This window comes from Pristiophorus japonicus, chromosome 3 (assembly GCF_044704955.1).
Source record: "Pristiophorus japonicus isolate sPriJap1 chromosome 3, sPriJap1.hap1, whole genome shotgun sequence".
Classification (NCBI taxonomy): Eukaryota; Metazoa; Chordata; class Chondrichthyes; family Pristiophoridae; genus Pristiophorus; species Pristiophorus japonicus.
The window spans coordinates 78,959,453-78,981,904 of NC_091979.1; the positions used below are offsets into that span (position 1 = coordinate 78,959,453).

The 22,452-nt window shown below is 44.7% G+C and overlaps 1 protein-coding gene across 9 annotated transcripts in view; it reads right to left on the reverse strand.

The window, feature by feature from the left end:
- cep70 (centrosomal protein 70) overlaps window positions 1-22,452 on the reverse strand; it is a 115,844-nt gene that overhangs the window by 72,129 nt on the left and 21,263 nt on the right. For 8 of the 9 annotated variants that reach the window (XM_070875471.1, XM_070875475.1, XM_070875478.1 and 5 more), the window contains one exon: window positions 1,613-1,712. The exons of the other annotated variant lie outside the window; for it this stretch is intronic. In XM_070875471.1, coding sequence (XP_070731572.1) covers window positions 1,613-1,712 — 100 coding nt within the window. The remainder of the gene's footprint in view (window positions 1-1,612; window positions 1,713-22,452) is intronic. 9 annotated transcript variants of the gene reach the window in all.

The window sequence follows — 22,452 nt, forward strand, 5'->3', positions numbered from 1 at the left end:
AAAACCAAACAAGAAAGGGAGAAGGAGCTGGCAAAAGTGACCATCAAGAAGGAAGATGACTGAGGCCATCGAGTGCCCCTTGGGACTGTCTCAGAGATGCTCAGGGGTGCGGGGTAGCAGGGAAGCAAAGGGATCGGGGGCAAGACGCGGGTAGGATGGGACCTGGGCAGGCCTGTCTGTTTAACTCCCCATCTCCATCGGCAGCCCGCTGCCTTCCCTTCACATAAAGGTAGGACTTCTATTTTTTATTTGTTATTGATTGATTGATTGGTTATTACTTTGGTCATGGTGCTTTAGGTGCAGGGTTCCTTCTATTTTTTATTTGTTAATTAATTGCTTATTACTTTTTGTGCTTTGTTTAGTGCTTAGTAAGTCTTGGTGCAGGTCCTCTCAGCTTTCTTGTATTTTTTATTTGTTATTGACTGCTTATTTTTGTGCTTTGTTTAGTGCTTGGTGCTTTAAATGTATTGCTTTGTTTAGTGCTTAGTACTTTAAATGTACTTATGCTTCTTTAATGTTGTTGTGAAGGTGTTTAGTGCTTTGGAAAATCCTCTAACTTCCCTCCTCTCCCCCCCCCCAAATCTCTGGCTACCTGCGCCTGATTTCTAAAGTATCCGCAAGGTTTTTCTGAGCGTACAAAAGTGGACACATAAGTTAGTTTGGAGTAACTATTGGCTGTCTAAACTTGCTTAAATGGCCAAAACAGACGCAAGTGGCTGATAACACCCCCGTTTGAAAAAAAATCTGAACTAAAAAAAACTGAACTAACTTTCTGAAACTGGAGCAAATTAAATGTGGAGAATTGCAATTTTTAAGATACTCCAAAAAAAACTAGTTGCTCCAAAAAAATGGGAGCAACTCCTGTGGAAACTTGGCCCCCTAGAGTCTGGGTCCATAGTGCATTCAACGACTTGGTAATTGTTAAGCAATTATCATTCCATACATTTTGTGTGAGGCAAGGACATAAACCCATTTCTGGCAAAGGAAAAGTCTAATCTTAGGTTCCCACCATTCAAGATAGCAAAAGAGAATACGAACTCTTTGGGAGATGAGCTTGCATTTCTGTGATGGAATGATCACTGAGATAAGTCGAGGATGTTAGCTGATCAGATGAACACAGGTACCACCAACGCTCATCACCAACAGCCTTAAACGCATTAAGTACAAGAATTTTCTTCCTCTCGCCAGCCTAGAAACACTTTAAAATGAGTGAAGGGATGATTATGCGAGGATAATAATTTGGAAGCACTAATATTCCTCACACATTCATTCAAAACTCCTACAATTGCTCAAGCTTGCAAGAAAACAAAAATGATTTAATGGTGTGTTCGCACAAGTTTAACAACAGCAAGGAGCAATTCCAGCATCACATCAACTCTTGTGAAGGCCCGAAGGCCCAAATTGCCTCCAAAGCAAAGCAGATGTCTCACTCTACATTGCTCCACTGTGAAGTTGTGCCCAGACTCCAGGTTCAGACTTAATTAACATTATTGTTACAGCATTGAAGCGCAGCAAACAGCTTTGTTACAGTTATAACGTAAATGTACCCTTAATGTGAACTGAACACTAACAGGTCAGTAGACCAGCTTGCTGGATCCATTAGCTTGTTTACCTCTCTGGTTTTTACTTGTTTGTGGGTCTACAAGCTGAACTGGTTTGAAGCCACGATGCTGAAGGAGCTTGTTTAGGATGTCCCATTCTGCTTGTTCATGCTAGAGGGTGAAATAGAATAATCTGTAAGTGAAATTTTTTTTTTTTAAAAAGACATGACGACATTAATAAAATATGGTGGATTCCTTTTTAATGTTCAGTTTGAATGTGAAAACAGGGATAAAACTTCATGTTGGTCATAATGGTCGTAGGATTTGTGCAAGGATCATTCGGATTAATGGAGAAAAGCAAGTCAAAAAGAGGTCAATTTTTTTTTAAGAAGAGTTAGCAACTACACCATCAAAATAGCAGAGGTAAAGAGAATTTAAGGAAATCATGACACACCTTTGGCAAAGGATCAGAAAGAGGAACAAAGGGACCTTGGAGTGTAGGTCCACAGATCCCTGAAAGTAGCAGGCCAGGTAGATAAGGTGGTTAAAAAGGCATATGGAATATTAGTCGAAGCATGGAATACAAGAGCAAGGAGGTTATGCTTGAACTGTATAAAACACTGGTTAGGCCGCAGCTGGATTACTGTGTGCAGTTCTGGTCACATTATAGGAAAGATGTGATTGCACTGGAAAGGGTGCAGAGGAGATTTACAAAAATGTTGCCTGTACCGGAGAATTTTGGCTATGAGGAAAAATTGGAGATGCTGGGTCTGTTTTCTTTGGAACAGAGGAGGCTGAGGGGAGATCTGCTTGAGGTGTGTAAAATTATGAGGGGCCTGGATCGAGTGGATAGGAAGGACCTGTTTCCCTTGGCAGAGGGGTCAACAACAAGGGGGCATAGATTTAAAGTAATTGGGGGAGGTATAGAGGAGATACGAGAGAAAATGTCTTCACCCAGATGGTAGTGGGGATCTGGAACTCATTGCCTGAAAGGGTGGTAGAGGCAAAAAGACTCACCACATTTAAAAAATACTTGGATGTGCACTTAAAATGCCGTAACCTACAAAGCTACGGACCAAGAGCTGTAAAGTGGGATTAGGCTGGATAGCTCTTGGTCGGCTGGCACGGACACGATGGGCCAAAATGGCCTCCTTCCATGCTGTAAGTTTCTATGATTCTAATGGCTACTGAAGAGGCAGAAATCAATAGTTGATGTGTTTCTTCCCTCCATATCTTACACACCACTTCAGACAATAGAGTCAAAAGACCATAGGGCAGGATTTTCGGGTTTTCAGGCAAAAATACAAGCGATGTGTGAAAATTACCTTTTTCGCTGCGTTACCAATTTAAGGCCCAACTTTCGGCACTTGGTGTCTGCCGCAAAGGGAAGCGTCGCACAATTAATAGCGGCGCAAAAAGGCAATCCTCGCCAACTTTAGTGCGAAAGAGGCCTTGGGAGGGGGGAGGGGGGGCGGTGGGAATTTAAAAAAAACATTCAAACAACATTACTAAGTCCCTTAGCTAACAAATCGCTGCAAAAGAAATTGAAAATAAAAACTTTAACTTATCTTTTTTGCAGGTTTTCCAACTTACCGCTGTTGGCAGGCTGCACCACTGTGTTTTACCTGTCATTGTTCGGGGCGTGGCGTACAGGTCGGGTGAGTGCCCAAATTCAGACGGTAATGCAATCAGAGTCGTTACATGTCTGATGCAGCTCTCCCCAGTGGTGCTTCCAAGCACCGCCGCAAACAAGAAGCCGAGGATCGCGATCAGGTTTTCGCCACAGAGGGCCAAAATGCGGCGAACATCCGGTCGCAAACCACCCGAAAATCCAGCCCCATGGATTCAAGCCCCACTCCAGAGATCACATAATCTAAGCACATAACTTCAATGCAGCACTGAGGGAGTGTTAGACTGTGAGGTGCTGTCTTTCAGGTGAGACATTCCTGCCCTCTCAGGTGGATGTAAAAGAACCCATGTCACTAAGAGTCCTAGCCAACATTTAGCCCTTAAACAACATCACCAAAAAACATATTATCTGATCATTACCAGTTGTGGGTTCTTGCTTTACGACGATTTTTACCAATGTGAATTAAAGGCCGAAAAGCGGGCCTAAAAACGGTTGCGCAACAGAAATGGTAATTTTGGCATAAAACTACCGTTTTCGCTGAAAACCGACATTCTAGCCCATCGGATTATGCTACCTGTTCCACCCCCAGCCTCTGGTGAAGCCACATGGAATAAAGGACAGCAACATGTGGTCTGAGGAGACAAGTCTCTATCAAAAAAAACATGATAGTAATACAAAGCATCTTTAAAGAATAGAACACTCATTTTCTCCCTCAGTTATTACAACCACAAAGGAGAAATCACAGGAGCTAGGCTCATCTTCTTAATCAAATAACTTTTAGGCCTTTTGTTAATGTGAAGAAAAGTTTTCAGCACCTTTTTATAAGAAATAGGAGCAGGAGTAGGCCATTTGGCCCCTCGAGCCTGCTCTGCCATTCAATAAGCGTATGGCTGATCTGATCTTGGCCTCAACTCCACTTCTCTGCCTCCTCTCCATAACCCTTGACTCTCATATCATTCAAAAATCTGTCTATCTCCACCTTAAATATATTCAATGACTCAGCCTCCACAGCTCTCTGGGGTAGAGAATTCCAAAGATTCATGACTCTCTGACAGAAGAAATTCCTCCTCATCTCAGTTTTAAATGGGCAACCCCTTATTCTGAAATGATGCCCCCTAGTTCTACATTCCCCCATGAGGGGAAACATCCTCTCTGCATCTACCCCTGTCAAACCCCCCTCTCATTCTTCTCAACTCCAATGAGTATAGGCTCAACCTGCTCAACCTTTCTTCGTAAGGCAACCCCTTCGTCTCAGGAAGTAACCTCGTGAACCTTCTGCCTCCAATGCAAGTATATCCTTTGTTAAATAAGGAGACCAAAAACTGTACACAGCACTCCAGGTGTAGTAGTTGTACAGTTGTAGCAGGACTTCCCTACTTTTATACTCCATTACCCTTGCAATAAAGGCCAACATTCCATTTGCTTTCCGAATTACTTGCTGTACCTACATGCTAACTTTTTGTGTTTCATGTACAAGGACCCCCGATCCCTCTGTACCGCAGCATTTTGTAATCTCTCTTCATTTAAATAATAATTTCCTTTTTTATTTTTCCTACCAAAGTGGATAACCTCACATTTTCCCACATTGTACTTCATCTGGCAAATTTTTGTCCACTCACTTAGCCTATCTATATCTCTTTGCCGATTCTTTGCGTCCTCCTCACAACTTGCTTTCCCACCTATCTTTATATCATCAGCAAATTTGGTTACATTACACTAAGTCCCTTCATCCAAGTCATTAATATAGATTGTAAATAGTTGAGGCCCAGCACTGATCCCTGTGGCACCCCACTAGTTACAGTTTGCCAACCTGAAAATAACCTATTTATCCTGACTCTTTGATTTCTGTTAGTTAGCCAATCCTCTATCCATGCTAATATATTATCCCCAACCCCCATAAGCTCTTATCTTGCGCAGTAACCTTTTATGTGGCACTTTATCGAATGGCTTCTGGAAATCCAAATACACCACATCTACTGGTTCTCCTTTATCTACCCTGTTTGTTATATCCTCAAAGTACTCCAGCAAATTTGTCAAACATGATTTCCCTTTCATAAAACCATGTTGACTCTGCTTGACTGTATTATGATGTTCTAAATATCCTGCTACTACTTCCTTAATAATGGACTCCAGCATTTTCCCAATGACAGATGTTAGGCTAACTGGTCTATTGTTTTCTGCTTTCAGTCTCCCTCCTTTATTAAATAGGGGCGTTACATTTGCAGTTTTCCAATCTGCTGGGACCTCTCCAGAACCCAGGGAATTTTGGTAGATTACAACCAATGTATCCACTATCTCAGTAACCACTTCTTTTAAGACCCTAGGATGCAGGCCATCAGGTCCAGGGGACTTGTCCATCTTTAGTCCCGTTAGTTTGCCTAGTACTTTTTCTCTAGTGATAGTCATTGTTTTAAGCTCCCCCCCCCCCCCATCCCAGTAGTTAGTGAGCCAGCTACAATACTGTGTTCGTCCCTTTTATCTGCTCTTCATTTCCTTTGCAGCAAATTTAAAAATACAAAACTGCATGTCGTCCAAATTTTTATTGTCTGGCCCAGCTTGGTTCTAACAAACAAAGGTTTACTAAATAAAAGGTCCATTACTTTTTTAAATAGTCTGACTTGTTCTTTATAAGAGATAAAAACAGAAAATGCTGGAAATACTCAGCAGGTCAGGCAGCATCTGTGAAGAGAGAAACAGGGTTACAGGTTAATGTCCTTTCGCCAGAACTGGAAAAAGTTAGAGATGTAACAGATTTTAAGCAAGGGCAAGGGCAGGGAAAGAGGGGAGGGGGAATGAACAAAAGGGAAGGTCTGTAATAGGATAGAAAGCAGGAGTGATTAAAGGACAAAAGGGATGATAATACATCTCTTTCCACGGATGCTGCCTGACTTGCTGAGTATTTTCAACATTTTCTGTTTTTATTTCAGATTTCCAGCCTCCGCAGTATTTTGCTTTTGTCTTTATAAAAGAGATGCTCAGTTTCTGCCTGAGGTAATCCTTTTTATTCAGGAAATGTGCATTGAATCCATATCGTTCAGGTTAGCTGTGAGACAAAGGAGTTGCATGTTCGAATATACAAAATTTCTGAATCACTGAAGGGAAAAGCACACACACAAAAAGTATTGAAGTATCAGACAACAATCATGCAAATGCCCCTTATATTTGCAGCATATGAATGATCCCATGAATCAATGACCAAGAGGTATAACTTTATATTATATAATAAGGACAAATGAGACTCTGGTTTTTATATATGGGACACTGAATAGCAAGGAGGAATTGCTGAATCAAAAGACATTTGTTAGGCCACAACTGCAATTTCAGCTAAATCATGTAAAAGGTATATGGAGCCATGGAAAAGGAGCAATGTGGATTTATTAGGATGATACCAGGATGAGGAGATATAGTTATGGCAAGAGACTTGTGTCACTAGGCAGTAATCATCAGAGCAGAATAGGTTAAGGGGATCAAACAGAAATGTTCTAAATTTTTAAAAAGCTTGAGAGGGTAAATAGTGAAAGATTGTTTCACTTTCTGGTGAATTAGTAGCTAGAAGGCATACATTTAAGGTCACCGAAAGAATGAAGAGGTTGTCACTGACCTTTGTTATGTATACAAGTGTCAGCTGTGGCTCAGTTGGCAGCATCTCTGAGTCAGAAGGGTGCTGTCTTTCAGATGAGACATTAAACTGAGGTCCCGTCTGCTTTCTCAGGTGGACGTAACGATCACATGGCACTATTTCGAAGAAGAACCGTGGAGTTATCTAATATTTATCCCTCAACCAACATCACCAAAACAGATTTTCTAGTCATTATCATATTGCTGTGTGGGAGCTTGCTGTGTGCAAATTGGCTGCCATCTTTCCTACATTATAACTTGGACTACACTTCAAAAAGTACTTCATTGGGTGTAAAGTGCTTTGGGAGGTCTGGTGGTCATGAAAGGCGCTATAGAAATGCAAGTCTTTCTTTCTTTATTGCAAAATTAATGTTTTCTGGAATGTTTATTTTCCACTTTACACTTCCAGGCCACACTGCATCCAATCTAGGAGAATATAACACAATCAAGGAACAAAAAGCAAAATACTGCAGATGCTGGGCATCCGATATAAAATTAGAAAACACTGGAAACTGTCAGTAGGTCAGGGAGCATCTGTGGAGAGAAGGTAGGGTTAACGTTTCAAGTTCAAGAAGTACAACCAGCGCTGCCTCCGCAAGATTCTGCAAATCCACTGGGAGGATAGACGCACCGATGTCAGTGTTCTCGCTCATGGCCAACTTCCCCAGCATCGAAGCACTGACCACATTCGACCAGCTCCGTTGGGCAGGCCACATCGTCCGCATGCCTGACATGAGACTCCCTAAACAAGTGCTCTACTCGGAACTCCTACACGGCAAGTGAGCCCCAGGTGGGCAGAGGAAACGCTTCAAGGACATCCTCAAAGCCTCCTTGATAAAGTGTAACATCCCCACCGGAACCTGGGAATCCCTGGCCCAAGACCACCCAAAGTGGGGCAAGAGCATCCGGGAGGGCGCTGAGCACCTCGAGTCTCATCGCTGAGAACATGCAGAAACCAAGCGCAGACAACGGAAGGAGCTTGCTGCAAAGCAGGCTCCCACCCACTCTTTCCTTCAACCACTGCCTGCCTCACCTGTGACAGAGACTGTAATTCCCACATTGGATTGTACAGCCACCTGAGAACTCACTTTTAGAGTGGAAGCAAGTCTTCCTCGATTTCGAGGGACTGTCGATGATGACGATGAACGTTTCAAGTACATAATCATTTGTCTGATCCTCTCTCCAAGTTGCTGCCCAACATGTTGAGTGCTTCCATTATCAAGAATGATTACTTATTAATTAATGATGCAATCATTCTGGTTTAAAAAATATACAATCCCCTTTGATATGTGTCACCCTTAAAAATAAACAACTTCATACCTTTTAATGGATTTCTGATCTGTCAGTAATGTTGACCATAAATATTAAAAGGAATGTAGGAAAGATCGAGGGGAAAACAGGAAAATTAAGAACAAATAACTGTGAAAAAGGCTAAGTGACTGTAGAAGGACAGGTCAATAGATTTGCAGATAGATCAGATAACATTTAATGTTGTATGTTTATCCAAATTTATAGTACTCATTTATTCTTCTCAAAAACAACTTGCATTGATACAGCACCTTTAATGTAGTAAAACGTCTCAAGACGCTTCCCAGGAGAAATTTTCAAACTAAACTTGGCATCGAGCCACAAAGAAATATTAGGACAGGTGATCAAAAGCTTGGTCAAAGAGGTAGATTTTAACGAGCGTCTTAAAGGAGGAGAGAGAGGTCGAGAGGTTTTTAAAAGGAAATTTTAGAGCTCAGGGACTAGGCAGCTGAAGGCACAACAGCCAAACGGGGGGGCCTTTAAAATCAGGGATGCGCAAGAAGCTGGAAATGGAGGAACATAGGTCTCTGCGGGTTGTAGAGCTGAAGGAGGTTAGAGAGAAGTGGAGGAGCGAGACCATGGAGGGATTTGAAAACAAGGATGAGAATTTTAAAATCGAGATGTTGCCAGACCTGGAGCCAACAGGGTCTTGGTGCGAGTTCGGATACAGGCTCAAGTTTACAGAGGATGTAAGATAGTACGTCAGCCAGGAGAGCATTGGAATAGTCGAGTCTAGAGGTAACAAAAGCACAGATGAGGATTTCAGCAGCAGATAAGCTGAGGCGAGGTGAAGACAGACGACATTATGACTGTGGAAGTAAGCAGTCATGGTGATGTAGATATGTGGTCAGAATCTTAGCTTAGGGTCAAATATTATGCCAAGGTTGCAAACATCCTGGTGTTTAATAGGCATTTTACATGGTGTAAAGTCCACAGACTTTGCTGTGGTTGCACCCAGTGGAAGTCCACGCCCAAATGGATGAATGTATAATTCTACAGGATATAATTGATACCAGCAATTTATTCATTCCCCCTCTCTCCCAACCCCTCAGAGAATCATTTTACTACTAGAGTGTAAACTTCGGGTCATCTAAAACTCTGCTGCCCATGTCCTAACTCGTACCAAGTCCTGTTCACCCATTACCCGTGCTTGCTGGCTGAATTGGCTTCAGATTAAGCAACGCCTCAATTTTAAAATTCTCATCCTTGATTTTAAATCCCTCCATGGCTTCGCCTATCCCATTGTCTGCAATCGCCACCAGCCCTACAACTTTCAGAGATGTCTGCGCTCCTCCAATTCTGGCCTCGAGCGTCCCCGAATTTAATCACTCCATCATTGATGGCCGTACTTTCGGCTGCCAAGGCCCTAATATCTGTAATTCCCTCCCTAAACCGCTCCGCCTCTATACCTCTCTTTCCTCCATTAAGACACTTCTCAACATCTAGCTTTTGCTTTGGAAGAAGGGACTGAGTGTAATGTAGCCAAGTTTGCTGACGATACAAAGATGGGAGGAAAAGCAATGTGTCAGGAGGACACAAAAAATCTGCAAAAGGACATAAACAGGCAAAGTGAGTGGAAAAAATTTGGCAGATGGAGTATAATGTTGGACAGTCATGTACTTTGGCAGAAAAAAATCAAAGAGCAAGTTATTATTTAAATGGAGAAAGATTGCAAAGTGCAGGCACACAGTGGGACCTGGGGGTACTTGTACATGAAAAACAAAAGGATAGTATGCAGGTACAGCAAGTGATCAGGAAGATCAATGGTATTGTGGCCTTTATTACAAAGGGGATGGAGTATAAAAGCAGGGAAGTCTTGCTACAGCTATATAAGGTATTGGTCAGGCCATACCTGGAATACTGTGTGCGGTTTTGGTTTCCATATTTATGAAAGGATATACTTGCTTTGGAGGCAGTTCAGAGAAGGTTCACTAGGTTGATTCCGGAGATGAGGGGGTTGACTTATGAGGACAGGTTGAGGAGGTTGGGCCTCTACTCATTGGAATTCAGAAGAATGAGAGGCGATCTTATCGAAACGTATACGTTTATGAGGGGGCTTGACCAGGTGGATGCAGAGAGGATGTTTCCACTGATGGGGGAGACTAGAACTAGAATAAGGGGCCGCCCATTTAAAACAGAGATGAGGAGAAATTTCTTCTCTCAGAGGGTTGTAAATCTGTGGAATTCGCTGCCTCAGAGAGCTGTGGAAGCTGTGACATTGAATAAATTTAAGACAGAAATAGACAGTTTCTTAAATGCTAAGTGGATAGGGGTTATGGGGAGCGGGCGGCTAAGTGGAGCTGAGTCCATGATCAGATCAGCCATGATCTTATTGAATGGTGGAGCAGGCTCGGGGAGCCATATGGCCTACTCCTGTTCCTATTTCTTATGTTCTTATGTTACCTGTCCTAACATCTCATGTGGCTCGTGTCAAATTTTGTTTGATAATGTTCCTGTGAAGCCCCTTGGGATGTTTTACTATGTTAAAGGTGCTATAATAAATACAAGCTGTTGTACAGTGCTCCATCTACTGGACTCACAGAGCATCAGCAAATGCAAACATCCCTCACTGGAGGCCATAGATTTTCAATGGTGAAAGCCAGGTATTTGAACTGAAGCTCTCTAGGTTTATTTGCCAATGACCATCTGGTTAAATTAGCAAATAGCTTAGCCATATAGAGTAGAAGAGTAGTTGGTTTAATGTCCAGTCTCTGACAAATTGTGAAGAAAAAAGAAAAGCACAACACAAATAAAAATACAGGGTTCCACCACCTAATCAATAACAAGCAACCGCTCCTGGAAATGGATTTGTGGATAGGTTATTGGGAAAGAATTGAATGTTGTGAAAGAATTGGATTTGGTTTAGTTGTGGTGTTCCATTGTAGTTACATAGCCTCCTGGCAGGCACCATCTAGGTTCTCGCTTGAAAAATGGCTATTTGGGCAAGATACAGATGACCACCAGTGCATATAAAACTATACATCTTCAAAAGGTTAAGGCATTTGAGAGGAGCTGGGACAGGCCTGGGAAAACTGAAAATGAAAGAAGGAAGAAGGAAGAAACCAGATCTCTGGGTTGAAGTTCATTAACTGTCTGAATCTGGTCAACATTAGAAGTCAGATTTATGGTCAAAAACTAAACACTGGTTGAAATCCTCTTATGGCACTGTCTGTTTGATATATATTGAAATAGGTTACATGTTTAAGTCAAATTTAATATGATTTACTACAACAGTCTAAAAGTCACAGCTGGATAATCCCATCAAGGAATTCTGCAAGAGGCTTTTCCCCCCTCAATACAGAAATATGGTGCTAAAAATAGTCCAGTACCAGATTTGAAAAACACAAAATAGCTGCTTGGGAGACCTTAGGCACTAAAGAAAAAGAAATTCAATTGAAGACAGTGTAAATCACAGACTATACCTCACCCATTTCACCTCCTGCGGTAAAGTCGTGATTAAATATTCTTTGACAAAGTAGTTAATCCTTTGTGCCCATCTTAAAATCAAAGTTTCAACTGCACTTTCCAACTACACAATAGTCTGCTAAGTCATCGAACAATATTATACTGTAGCTAGGGTAACAATGAAACACCAACAGACTGATGTATTTGAGGATGTGTCCTGTTTCAGATCATAATGATATCCATATTACATACTTTTGAATAGGCATTTCATAGAATCAGAGAAGATTACAGCATGGAAGGAGACCATTTCGGTCCATCGTGTCCGTGCCGGCCGACAAAGAGGCACCCAGCCTCATCCCACTTTCCAGCTCTAGGTCCGTAACCCAGCAGGTTACGGCACTTCAAGTGCACATCCAAGTACTTTTTAAATGTGAGGGTTTCTGCCTCTATCAGGCAGGGAGTTCCAGACCCCCAAACCCCTCTGCGCGAAGAAATTTCCACTCAAAATCCCCTCTAAACCTTCTACCAGTTACTTTAAATTTATGCCCGCTGGCTGTTGACCCTTCTGCTAAGGGAAACAGGCCCTTTCTATCCACTATATCTAGGCCCTCATAATTTTATACACTTCAATGTGGTCTCCCCTCAGCCTCCTCTGTTCCAAGGTAAATAAACGCAGCCTATCCAATCTGTCCTCAGCTAAGATTCTCCACTCTCGGCAACATCCTCGTAAATCTCCTCTGTACCCTCCCCAGTGCAATCACATCCTTCCTGTAATGCAGTGACCAGAAGTGCAAGCAGTACTCTAGCTGTGGCCTAACTAGTGTTTTATACAGTTCAAGCATAACCCCTCCTGCTCTTATATTCTATGCCTCGGTTAATAAAGGCAAGCATTCCGTATGCCTACTTAACCACCTGGCCTGCTAACTTCAGGGATCTGTGGACGTGCACTCCAAGGTTCCTGTGTTCCTCTACACTTCTCAGTGTCGTACCAATTTAGAGGCCCGAAATTGGTCGACATACCACTGCACACCGCCCGCAGACCGCCGACATACCACCCAAAATTGCGAAAGTCATCAAAAAAATACCTACATACCACCCGGCGGAACATTCATCAGCGATATACCGCCAGGCTGGACACATCCTCAAAATTGCCACCAAGCTCATGGTCTACAGGGCTGTAGTAATACCTGCCCTCCTGTATGGCTCAGAGACATGGACCACATACAGCAGATACCTCAAGTCGCTGGAGAAATATCACCAACAATGTTTCCTCAAGATCCTACAGATCCCCTGGGGGGAGAGGCGCACCAACATCAGCGTCCTCATCGAGGCTAACATCTACAGCATTGAAGCACTGACCACATGCGATCAGCTCCGCTGGGCAGGCCACATGGTTCGCATGCCAGACACGAGACTGCCAAAACAAGTGCTCTACTCGGAGCTCCTTCATGGCAAACAAGTCAAAATTGGGCAGCGGAAACTCTACAAGGACACCTTCAAAGTCTCCCTGATAAAGTGCGCGATCCCCACTGACCCCTGGGAGTCCCTGGCCCAAGTCCGCCCTAAGTGGAGGAAGTGCATCCGAGAGGGCACTGAGCACCTCGAGTCTCAACGCCGAGAGCATGCAGAAATCAAGCACAGGCAGTGGAAAGAGCGTGCGGTCAACCAGTCTTACCCACCCCTTCCCTCAACGACTATCTCTCCTACCTGTGACAGAGTCTGTGGCTCTCGTATTGGACCGTTCAGCCACCAAAAAACTCACTTCAGGAGTGGAAGCAAGTCTTCTTCGATTCCGAGGGACTGGCTATGATGATGACGATACCGTCCGCCCAAGCACAACTCCGACATACCGCCCAAAATTGCAAAATTCATCACTTACCACCGACATACCGCCGACCCTGCAGACCGCCCTGGAAAAGGTGGTTTAAGTCGATCTTCAGTCAGCGGTATGCATCTTTAGCTGTAAAATAAAAATGTTGCCTCACAGCCCCCCCCCAGTCTCTCACACCCCACCCCACCCCACATCCCCCCCCACCCCCCGAGTCTCTTCCTCCCCACCCCCCCCCCCCGCCATTAAGTTCCCCGCTATATTTTTTTTTTAAAAAAACATCTGAAGAAAAAAAACTAAACCTCATTTAAAAGTACAAGTAAATAAAGCCTCCAATCAAAATAAATAAGTGCTATTTTGTACAAGGAATAGTGTACATACCTTAACACGGCGATCGCAGGCCACCCCGCAGCACTCTCAGGCCGGCAGTCTCTGTGAATGCTCGTCAGTGCCTCGCGGGGGGCGGAGCTACACAGCAATATGTGCGTGCGCACAACTCGGGAGCCGAAGATTCCAGAGGGAAAATGACTCACCACCCACACACCGCCGGCTGCACTCCGCTCTGCCCGCTGCACTCTGCTCGGCATATCTCCGAGAAAAAAAGTCATGAATATCGCGCACACTCCTCCCCAGCGGTACCCGGCTGTATGCACCGACATAGCACCGAGAAATGGGCGGACCATCGGTTTTGACCAATTTCGGCCACAATGTGCATTCCCTTTCCTTGTTAGCCCTCCCCAAATGCATTACCTCACACTTCTCCGGATTAAATTCCATTTGCCACTGTTCTGCCCACCTGACCAGTTGATTGATATCTTCCTGCAGTCCGCAGCTTTCTTCTTCATCAACCACACAGCCGATTTTTGTATCATCTGCAAACTTTTTAATCATACTCCCTATAATCAAGTCTAGATCATTGATGTATACCACAAAAAGCAAGGGACCCAGCACTGAGCCCTGTGGAACCCCACTGGAAACATCCTTCCAGTCACAAAAACATCCATCAACCATTATTACCCTTTGCTTCCTGCCTCTGAGCCAATTTTGGATCCAATTTTCCACTTTGCCCTGGATCCCATGGGCTTTTACTTTTGTGACTAGTCTGCCATGTGAGAACTTATCAAAAGCTTTGCTAAAATCCATATACACTACATTATACACACTGTCCTTATCGACCCTCCTGGCTACCTTCTCGAAAAATTTAATCAAGTTTGTCAGACAAGACCTTCCCTGAACAAATCCATGCTGATTGTCCCTGATTAAGCCGTATCTTTCTAAATGTAGATCTATCCTGTCCTTCAGGACTTTTTCCAATAATTTTCCCACTACTGAAGTTAGACTGACTGGCATATAATTACTCAGTCTATTTCTTTCTTCCTTCTTAAACAAAGGTACCACATTAGCAGTCCTCTAGTTCTCTGGAACCACACCTGAAGCCAGAGAGGATTGGAAAATGATGGTGAAAGCCTCTACTATTTCTTCTTTTGCTTCGCTTAACAGCCTGGAATACATTCCATCTGGGCTTGGGGACTTATCCACTTTCAAAGCTACTAAACCCCTTAATACCTCCTCTTTCACTATACTTATTTCATCTAATATTTTATACTCCTCTGCCTCGATAGCAGTGTTTGCGTCACCTCTCTCTTTTGTGAAAACAGACGCAAAGTATTCATTAAGAGCCATACCCATATCTTCCGCCTCCACACACAGATTACCCTCATGGTAGGGCCTATTAGAGACCTTTTCTTTAGTTATCCTCTTGCTCTTAATATATTTATAAAACATCTTTGGGTTTTCCTTGATTTTATTTGCCAAGAATTTTTCATGCTCTCTTTTTGCTTTCCTAATATCCCTTTTGATTTCACCCCTGGACTTTCTAGATTCTACAGTATTTGGGCCCAAATTTCCCCAACCCCTTTTTTCGGCGCACTCTCCAGAGATGCGCCGACTGTGCACTGGAAACAGCACCAAAAAAAATGTATCCCCATTCTGGTCGCTCTGCCGAGTGTCCCGGGTCCTGGCACGGCATATATAGTGGAGTGGGGGGGCGGAGCTACAGCCCTGCGCCGAAAACAGTGCCGGCAGCTGTCCGCATGCGCAGTGGAGTCTGCGGGCATGCTCCTCGCCCACCCAGCGCGATTCCTGAGGATTATAAAACAGTACTCCTGGTGTGCTTTCATTGTACTGGGCAAGTATTTTTGGAGATTTGTTCCTTCCAACTGTTTTTCTTTATCTTTATCAGTGTCTCTTTCCACTTTTAGATTTGTTTCATTCCTTCAGCAGACAGTTTCTGCCATTGAAGCTGCTTCTTTTCATAGTTTGTTTTGATTTGGCCTTCGCCTTCCAAGTATCCAAGTATTTAATGCTCATGGAATTCCCCAAAGTTTTTAAAGTGGAGTAACCTTCAATTCTTAAAATCTGCATTTAATGGTGATGCACGTGAACCACACTCGATAAAAATCGTGCATCCAGCTTAAGTTACAAGCCTATGTTCCACTGCCCTCATGCAGGCTGTGAGCAGGACTCGATGCTTGCCACCCCTATTCCTGGCCGAAGGGACTCCTGCACCGGCTGGGGCAAGCCCGCTGTGGATCTCTCTCCCCGCCCAACCCCCCTCCCCTCCAGCCCCCACCTCCCCCCTTCACCGATGCCGCGTTCAGCCTCTCCCTCCCTCCCCCGTTCACAGATGCCGCTTTCAGCCTAGCCTCCCGGTATGCATCTAACTGCCCCAATCCCAGGCCGAATGGCCTCCCACACTGGCCGGCCGCTGCTGGAGTTTAGTTGAAGGTAGGATTTACTTCAGTTCTTTATTTGTTAATTGAATTATTTACTTTAGTTCTTTATTTTTTATTGAATGCTTATTACTTTTTGGTCTTTGTTTAGTGCTTTGTAAGTCTTGGGGCAGGTCCTCTCAGCTTCCTTGTAATTTTTATTTGTTATTGAATGCTTATTTTTGTGCTTTGTTTAGTGCTTGGTGCTTTAAATGTACTTACCTGCGCTGATTTCTTAACACTCCGCAAGAGTTTTCTGTGCGGGCTACAAGTGACCACATATGCTGGCTTAAGTTAGTTTGGAGCAACTATTAGCTGTCCAAAACTGGTTTAAATGGCCAAAACAGGCGTAGGTGGCTGGTAACACCCCCTTTTGAAAAAAAAACTAACCTAAAAAAAACTCACGTACACTGGCGCAAATTAAATGTGCAGAACTGCGATTTTTAAGATACTCAAAAAAAATAAAGTTGCTCCAAAAAAAACAGAGCAAATCCTGGCCAAATGTGGGCCCTTTAGCCCTCGGTATCGGTCATGAACTTCCTTTTTTTCTTTATCGTACCCTGCATGTCCCTAGATATCCAGGGGGCTCTAAATTTATTAGTCCCACCCTTTTCATTTGTACCTGTGCCCAATACAATATAAAAATAGCTTCTGTGACTTTTACTGGGAAATATTTCTTTATAAAGAAGAAAATTCATAAGCTGAGTTTGTCATTAAAGTGCATAACCCAGTGGTTAAAAAAGTTCATTGCCCAAACTTTGGCTCACGATCTCATATATTTTGTACACAATGGTACACAGGAGGCAAGAGTGTCTATGAAAGTGACTTATAGACAGCACAATTGAACATTGTGAAGTAGCCTGAATTGTAAGACAGAGGATGACCATTTTCCAACAAAGTAATTTTTATCAAATGCTTAAAGTGCTACAAATCATCAGAAAAATGTAGTTATAGTGGGCCCAAGTTTCCGCCCTCTGGAAAAAAGGCGCATCTCGATAAGGTGCGCCGACTTTCTGGAAGAAAAAGGGCACCGAAAACTTACCTTGTGATTCTCCGGTCTCCTCGGGACATAAGAACATAAGAATTAGGAACAGGAGTAGGCCATCTAGCACCTTGTGCCTCCTCCGCCATTTAACAAGATCATGGCTGATCTGGCCGTGGACTCAGCTCCACTTACCCGCCGGCTCCCCATAACCTTTAATTCCCTTATTGGTTAAAAATCTATCTATCTGTGATTTGAATACATTCAATGAGCTAGCCTCAACTGCTTCCTTGGGCAGAGAATTCCACAGATTCACAATCCTCTGGGAGAAGATATTCCTTCTCAACTCGGTTTTAAATTGGCTCCCCCATATTTTGAGGCTGTGCCCCCTAGTTCTAGTCTCCCCGACCAGTGGAAACAACCTCTCTGCCTCTATCTTGTCTATCCCTTTCATTATTTTAAATGTTTCGAAAAGATCACCCCTCATCCTTCTGAACTCCAACGAGTAAAGACCCAGTCTACTCAATCTATCATCATAAGGTAACCCCCTCATCTCCAGAATCGTCTCTGTACCCCCTCCAAAGCTAGTATATCCTTCCTTAAGTAAGGTGACCAAAACTATACGCAGTACTCCAGGTGCGGCATCACCAATACTCTGTACAGTTGCAGCAGGACCTCCCTGCTTTTGTACTCCATCCCTCTCGCAATGAAGGCCAACATTCCATTTGCCTTCCTGATTACCTGCTGCACCTGCAAACTAACTTTTTGGGATTGTGGCACGGTTTAATGTTTTTTGTTTACAGGTAGACTCTAAAAGAGTTTCATGCACAAGGACCCCCAGGGTCCCTCTGCACTGCAGCATGTTGTAATTTCTCCTCATTCAAAGAATATTCCCTTTTTCTGTTTTTTTTCCCCAAGGTTGATGACCTCACATTTTCCAACATTGTATTCCACCTGCCAAACCTTAGCCCATTCGCTTAACCTATCTAAATCTCTTTGCAGCCTCTCTGTGTCCTCTACACAACCCGCTTTCCCACTAATCTTTGTGTCATCTGCAAATTTTGTTACACTACACTCTGTCCCCTTTTCCAGGTCATCTATGTATCCCGGTGTCACACCACTAACCACCGATTTCCAACCCGAAAAGGACCCATTTATCCCGACTCTCTGCTTTCTGTTAGCCAGCCAATTTTCAATCCATGCTTACATTTCCTCTGACTCCGCGTACCTTTATCTTCTGCAGTAATCTTTTGTGTGGCACTTTATTGAATGCCTTTTGGAAATCTAAATACACCATATCCATCGGTACACCTCTATCCACCATGCTCGTTACATTTTTAAAAAGGAGGGAGAGAGAAAGCAGGGAATTATAGACCGGTCAGCCTGACCTCAGTAGTGGGTAAAATGATGGAATCAATTATTAAGGATGTCATAGCAGCGCATTTGGAAAATGGTGACATGATAGGTCCAAGTCAGCATGGATTTGTGAAAGGGAGATCATGCTTGACAAATCTTCTGGAATTTTTTGAGGATGTTTCCAATAAAGTGGACAAAGGAGTACCAGTTGATGTGGTATATTTGGACTTTCAGAAGGCTTTCGACAAGGTCCCACACAGGAGATTAATGTGCAAAGTTAAAGCACATGGGATTGGGGGTACTGTGCTGACGTGGATTGAGAACTGGTTGTCAGACAGGAAGCAAAGAGTAGGAGTAAATGGGTACTTTTCGGAATGGCAGGCAGTGACTAGTGGGGTACCGCAAGGTTCTGTGCTGGGGCCCCAGTTGTTTACATTGTACATTAATGATTTAGACGAGGGGATTAAATGTAGTATCTCCAAATTTGCGGATGACACTAAGTTGGGTGGCAGTGTGAGCTGCGAGGAGGATGCTATGAGGCTGCAGAGTGACTTGGATAGGTTAGGTGAGTGGGCAAATGCGTGGCAGATGAAGTATAATGTGGATAATTGTGAGGTTATCCACTTTGGTGGGAACAGAGAGACAGACTATTATCTGAATGGTGACAGATTAGGAAAAGGGAAGGTGCAACGAGACCTGGGTGTCATGGTACATCAGTCATTGAAGGTTGGCATGCAGGTACAGCAGGCGGTTAAGAAAGCAAATGGCATGTTGGCCTTCATAGCGAGGGGATTTGAGTACAGGGGCAGGGAGGTGTTGCTACAGTTGTACAGGGCCTTGGTGAGGCCACACCTGGAGTATTGTGTACAGTTTTGGTCTCCTAACTTGAGGAAGGACATTCTTGCTATTGAGGGAGTGCAGCGAAGATTCACCAGACTGATTCCCGGGATGGTGGGACTGACCTATCAAGAAAGACTGGATCAACTGGGCTTGTATTCACTGGAGTTCAGAAGAGTGAGAGGGGACCTCATAGAAACGTTTAAAATTCTGACGGGTTTGGACAGGTTGGATGCAGGAAGAATGTTCCCAATGTTGGGGAAGTCCAGAACCAGGGGTCACAGTCTAAGGATAAGGGGTAAGCCATTTAGGACCGAGATAAGGAGAAACTTCTTCACCCAGAGAGTGGTGAACCTGTGGAATTCTCTACCACAGAAAGTAGTTGAGGCCAATTCACTAAATATAGTCAAAAGGGAGTTAGATGAAGTCCTTACTACTCGGGGGATCAAGGGGTATGGCGTGAAAGCAGGAAGTGGGTACTGAAGTTTCATGTTCAGCCATGAACTCATTGAATGGCGGTGCAGGCTAGAAGGGCTGAATGGCCTGCTCCTGCACCTATTTTCTATGTTTCTATGTTTCTATCCTCAAAGAATTCCAGTAAATTAGTTAAACATGATTTCCCCTTCATGAATCCATGTTGCGTCTGCTTGATTGCACTTTTCCAATCTAGATGTTCCGCTATTTCTTTCTTAATGATAGTTTCAAGCATTTTCCCCACTACAGATGTTAAACTAACCGGCCTATAGTTATCTGCCTTTTGTCTGCCCCCTTTTTTAAACAGAGGCGTTACATGAGCTGCTTTCCAATCCGCTGGTACCTCCCCAGAGTCCAGAGAATTTTGGTAGATTATAACGAATGCATCTGCTATAACTTCCGCCATCTCTTTTAATACCTTGGGATGCATTTCATCAGGACCAGGGGACTTGTCTACCTTGAGTCGCATTAGCCTGTCCAGCACTACCCCTCTAGTGATAGTGATTATCTCAAGGTCCTCCCTTCCCACATTCCCGTGACCAGCAATTTTTGGCATGGTTTTTGTGTCTTCCACTGTGAAGACCGAAGCAAAATAATTGTTTAAGGTCTCAGCCATTTCCACATTTCCCATTATTAAATCCTCCTTCTCATCTTCTAAGGGACCAACATTTACTTTAGTCACTCTTTTCCGTTTTATATTTCGGTAAAAGCTTTTACTATCAGTTTTTATGTTTTGCGCAGGTTTACTTTCGTAATCTATCTTTCCTTTCTTTATTGCTTTCTTAGTCATTCTTTGCTGTCGTTTAAAATTTTTCCAATCTTCTAGTTTCCCACTAACCTTGGCCACCTTATACGCATTGGTTTTTAATTTGATACTCTCCTTTATTTCCTTGGTTATCCACGGCTGGTTATCCCTTCTCTTACCACCCTTCTTTTTCACTGGAATATATTTTTGTTGAGCACTATGAAAGAGCTCCTTAAAGTCCTCCACTGTTCCTCAATTGTGCCACCGTTTAGTCTGTGTTTCCAGTCTACTTTAGCCAACTCTGCCCTCATCCCACTGTAGTCCCCTTTTGTTTAAGCATAGTACGCTCATTTGAGACACTACTTCCTCACCCTCAATCTGTATTACAAATTCAACCATACTGTGATCACTCATTCCGAGAGGATCTTTTACTAGGAGATCGTTTATTTTTCCTGTCTCATTACACAGGACCAGATCTATGATAGCTTGCTCCCTTGTAGGTTCTGTAACATACTGTTCTAAGAAACAATCCCGTATGCATTCTATGGATTCCTCCTCAAGGCTACCCCATGCGATTTGATTTGACCAATCGATATGTAGGTTAATATCCCCCATGATTACTACCGTTCCTTTTTCACATGCCTCCATTATTCCCTTGATTATTGTCCGCCCCACCGTGAAGTTATTATTTGTTATAAACTACGTCCACCAGTGACTTTTTCCCCTTACTATCTCTAATCTCCATCCACAATGATTCAACATTTTGTTCATGAGAGCCAATATCGTCTCTCACAACTGCCCTGATATCATCCTTTATTAACAGTGTTGGCGGCGGCAGCGGCAGCCCGGCCCGTTCAGCGTCTCCCTCCCTCCCCTCTCTCCCTCCCTCCCTCCCCACTCCTCCTCCTTTCTCTCCTTCCCTACTCTCCCTCCCTTCCCTCCTCCTCTCACCCTCTCCCTCCCTCCGCCTCCTCCTCTTCCCCTAGCTCCCTCCTCCTTCTCCTCTTCCCCTCCCTCCCTCCTCCCCCTCCTCTCCCCCTCCCTCCCTCCTCCCCCTCCTCTCCCCCTCCCTCCCTCCTCCTCCTCTCCTCCTCCCTCCTTCCCCTCTCCTCCTCCCTCCTTCCCCTCTCCTCCTCCCTCTCCTCTCCTCTCCTCTCCCCTCCCCTCCTCCTCCTCCCCCTCCTCCCTACCCTTTCCCTCCCTCTCCCCTTTCCTCTCCTCCACCTTCCATCCCTCCCTCCTCCTCCCCCTCTCCTCCTGCCCCCCTCTCCCCTCTCCTCCCCCTTTTCCCCTCTTCTCCTCTCCTCTCCCCTCTCCTCTCCTCCCTCCTCTCCCCTCTCCTCCCACCCCTCCGCTCTGCTCTGCTCCCCCCCCTCCCTCCTCTCCACTCCCCCCCTCCCTCCTCCCCCCCTCTCTCCCCTTTCTCTTCCACTCTCCTCCTCTCCCCCCTCCCTCCTCTCCCCTCCTCCCCCTTCCATCCTTCTCTCCTCTCCCCTCTCCTCCCTCCTCTCCCTCCTCCCCCCATCTCTCTTCCCCCCTCCACCTTCTCCTCTCTTTTCTCCCTCCTCTCCCCTCTCCTCCCCCTCCTCTCCCCTCCCTCCTCTCCTCCCCTCCCCTCTCCCCCCTCCTCTTCCCCCCTCCCTCCCCTCCATCCTCTCCCCTCTCCTCTCCCCTCCGCCTTCCATCCTTCTCTCCTCTCCCCTCTCCGACCCCCTCCTCTCCCTCTCCTCTCCTCCCCCTTCCATCCTTCCCTCCTCTCCCCTCTCCTCCCTCCCTCCTCTCCCCTCCTTCCTCTCCCCCTCCTTCCTCTCCCCCCCTCCCTCTCCTCTCTCCTCTCCTCTCCCCTCTCCTCCCTCCCCCGCCCCCCCTCCCCCCCGTCCTCTCCCCCCCTCCCCCTTCCTCCTCTCCCCCTCCCTCCTCTCCCCCGCCTCCTCCCTCCTCTCCTCTCCTCTCCTCT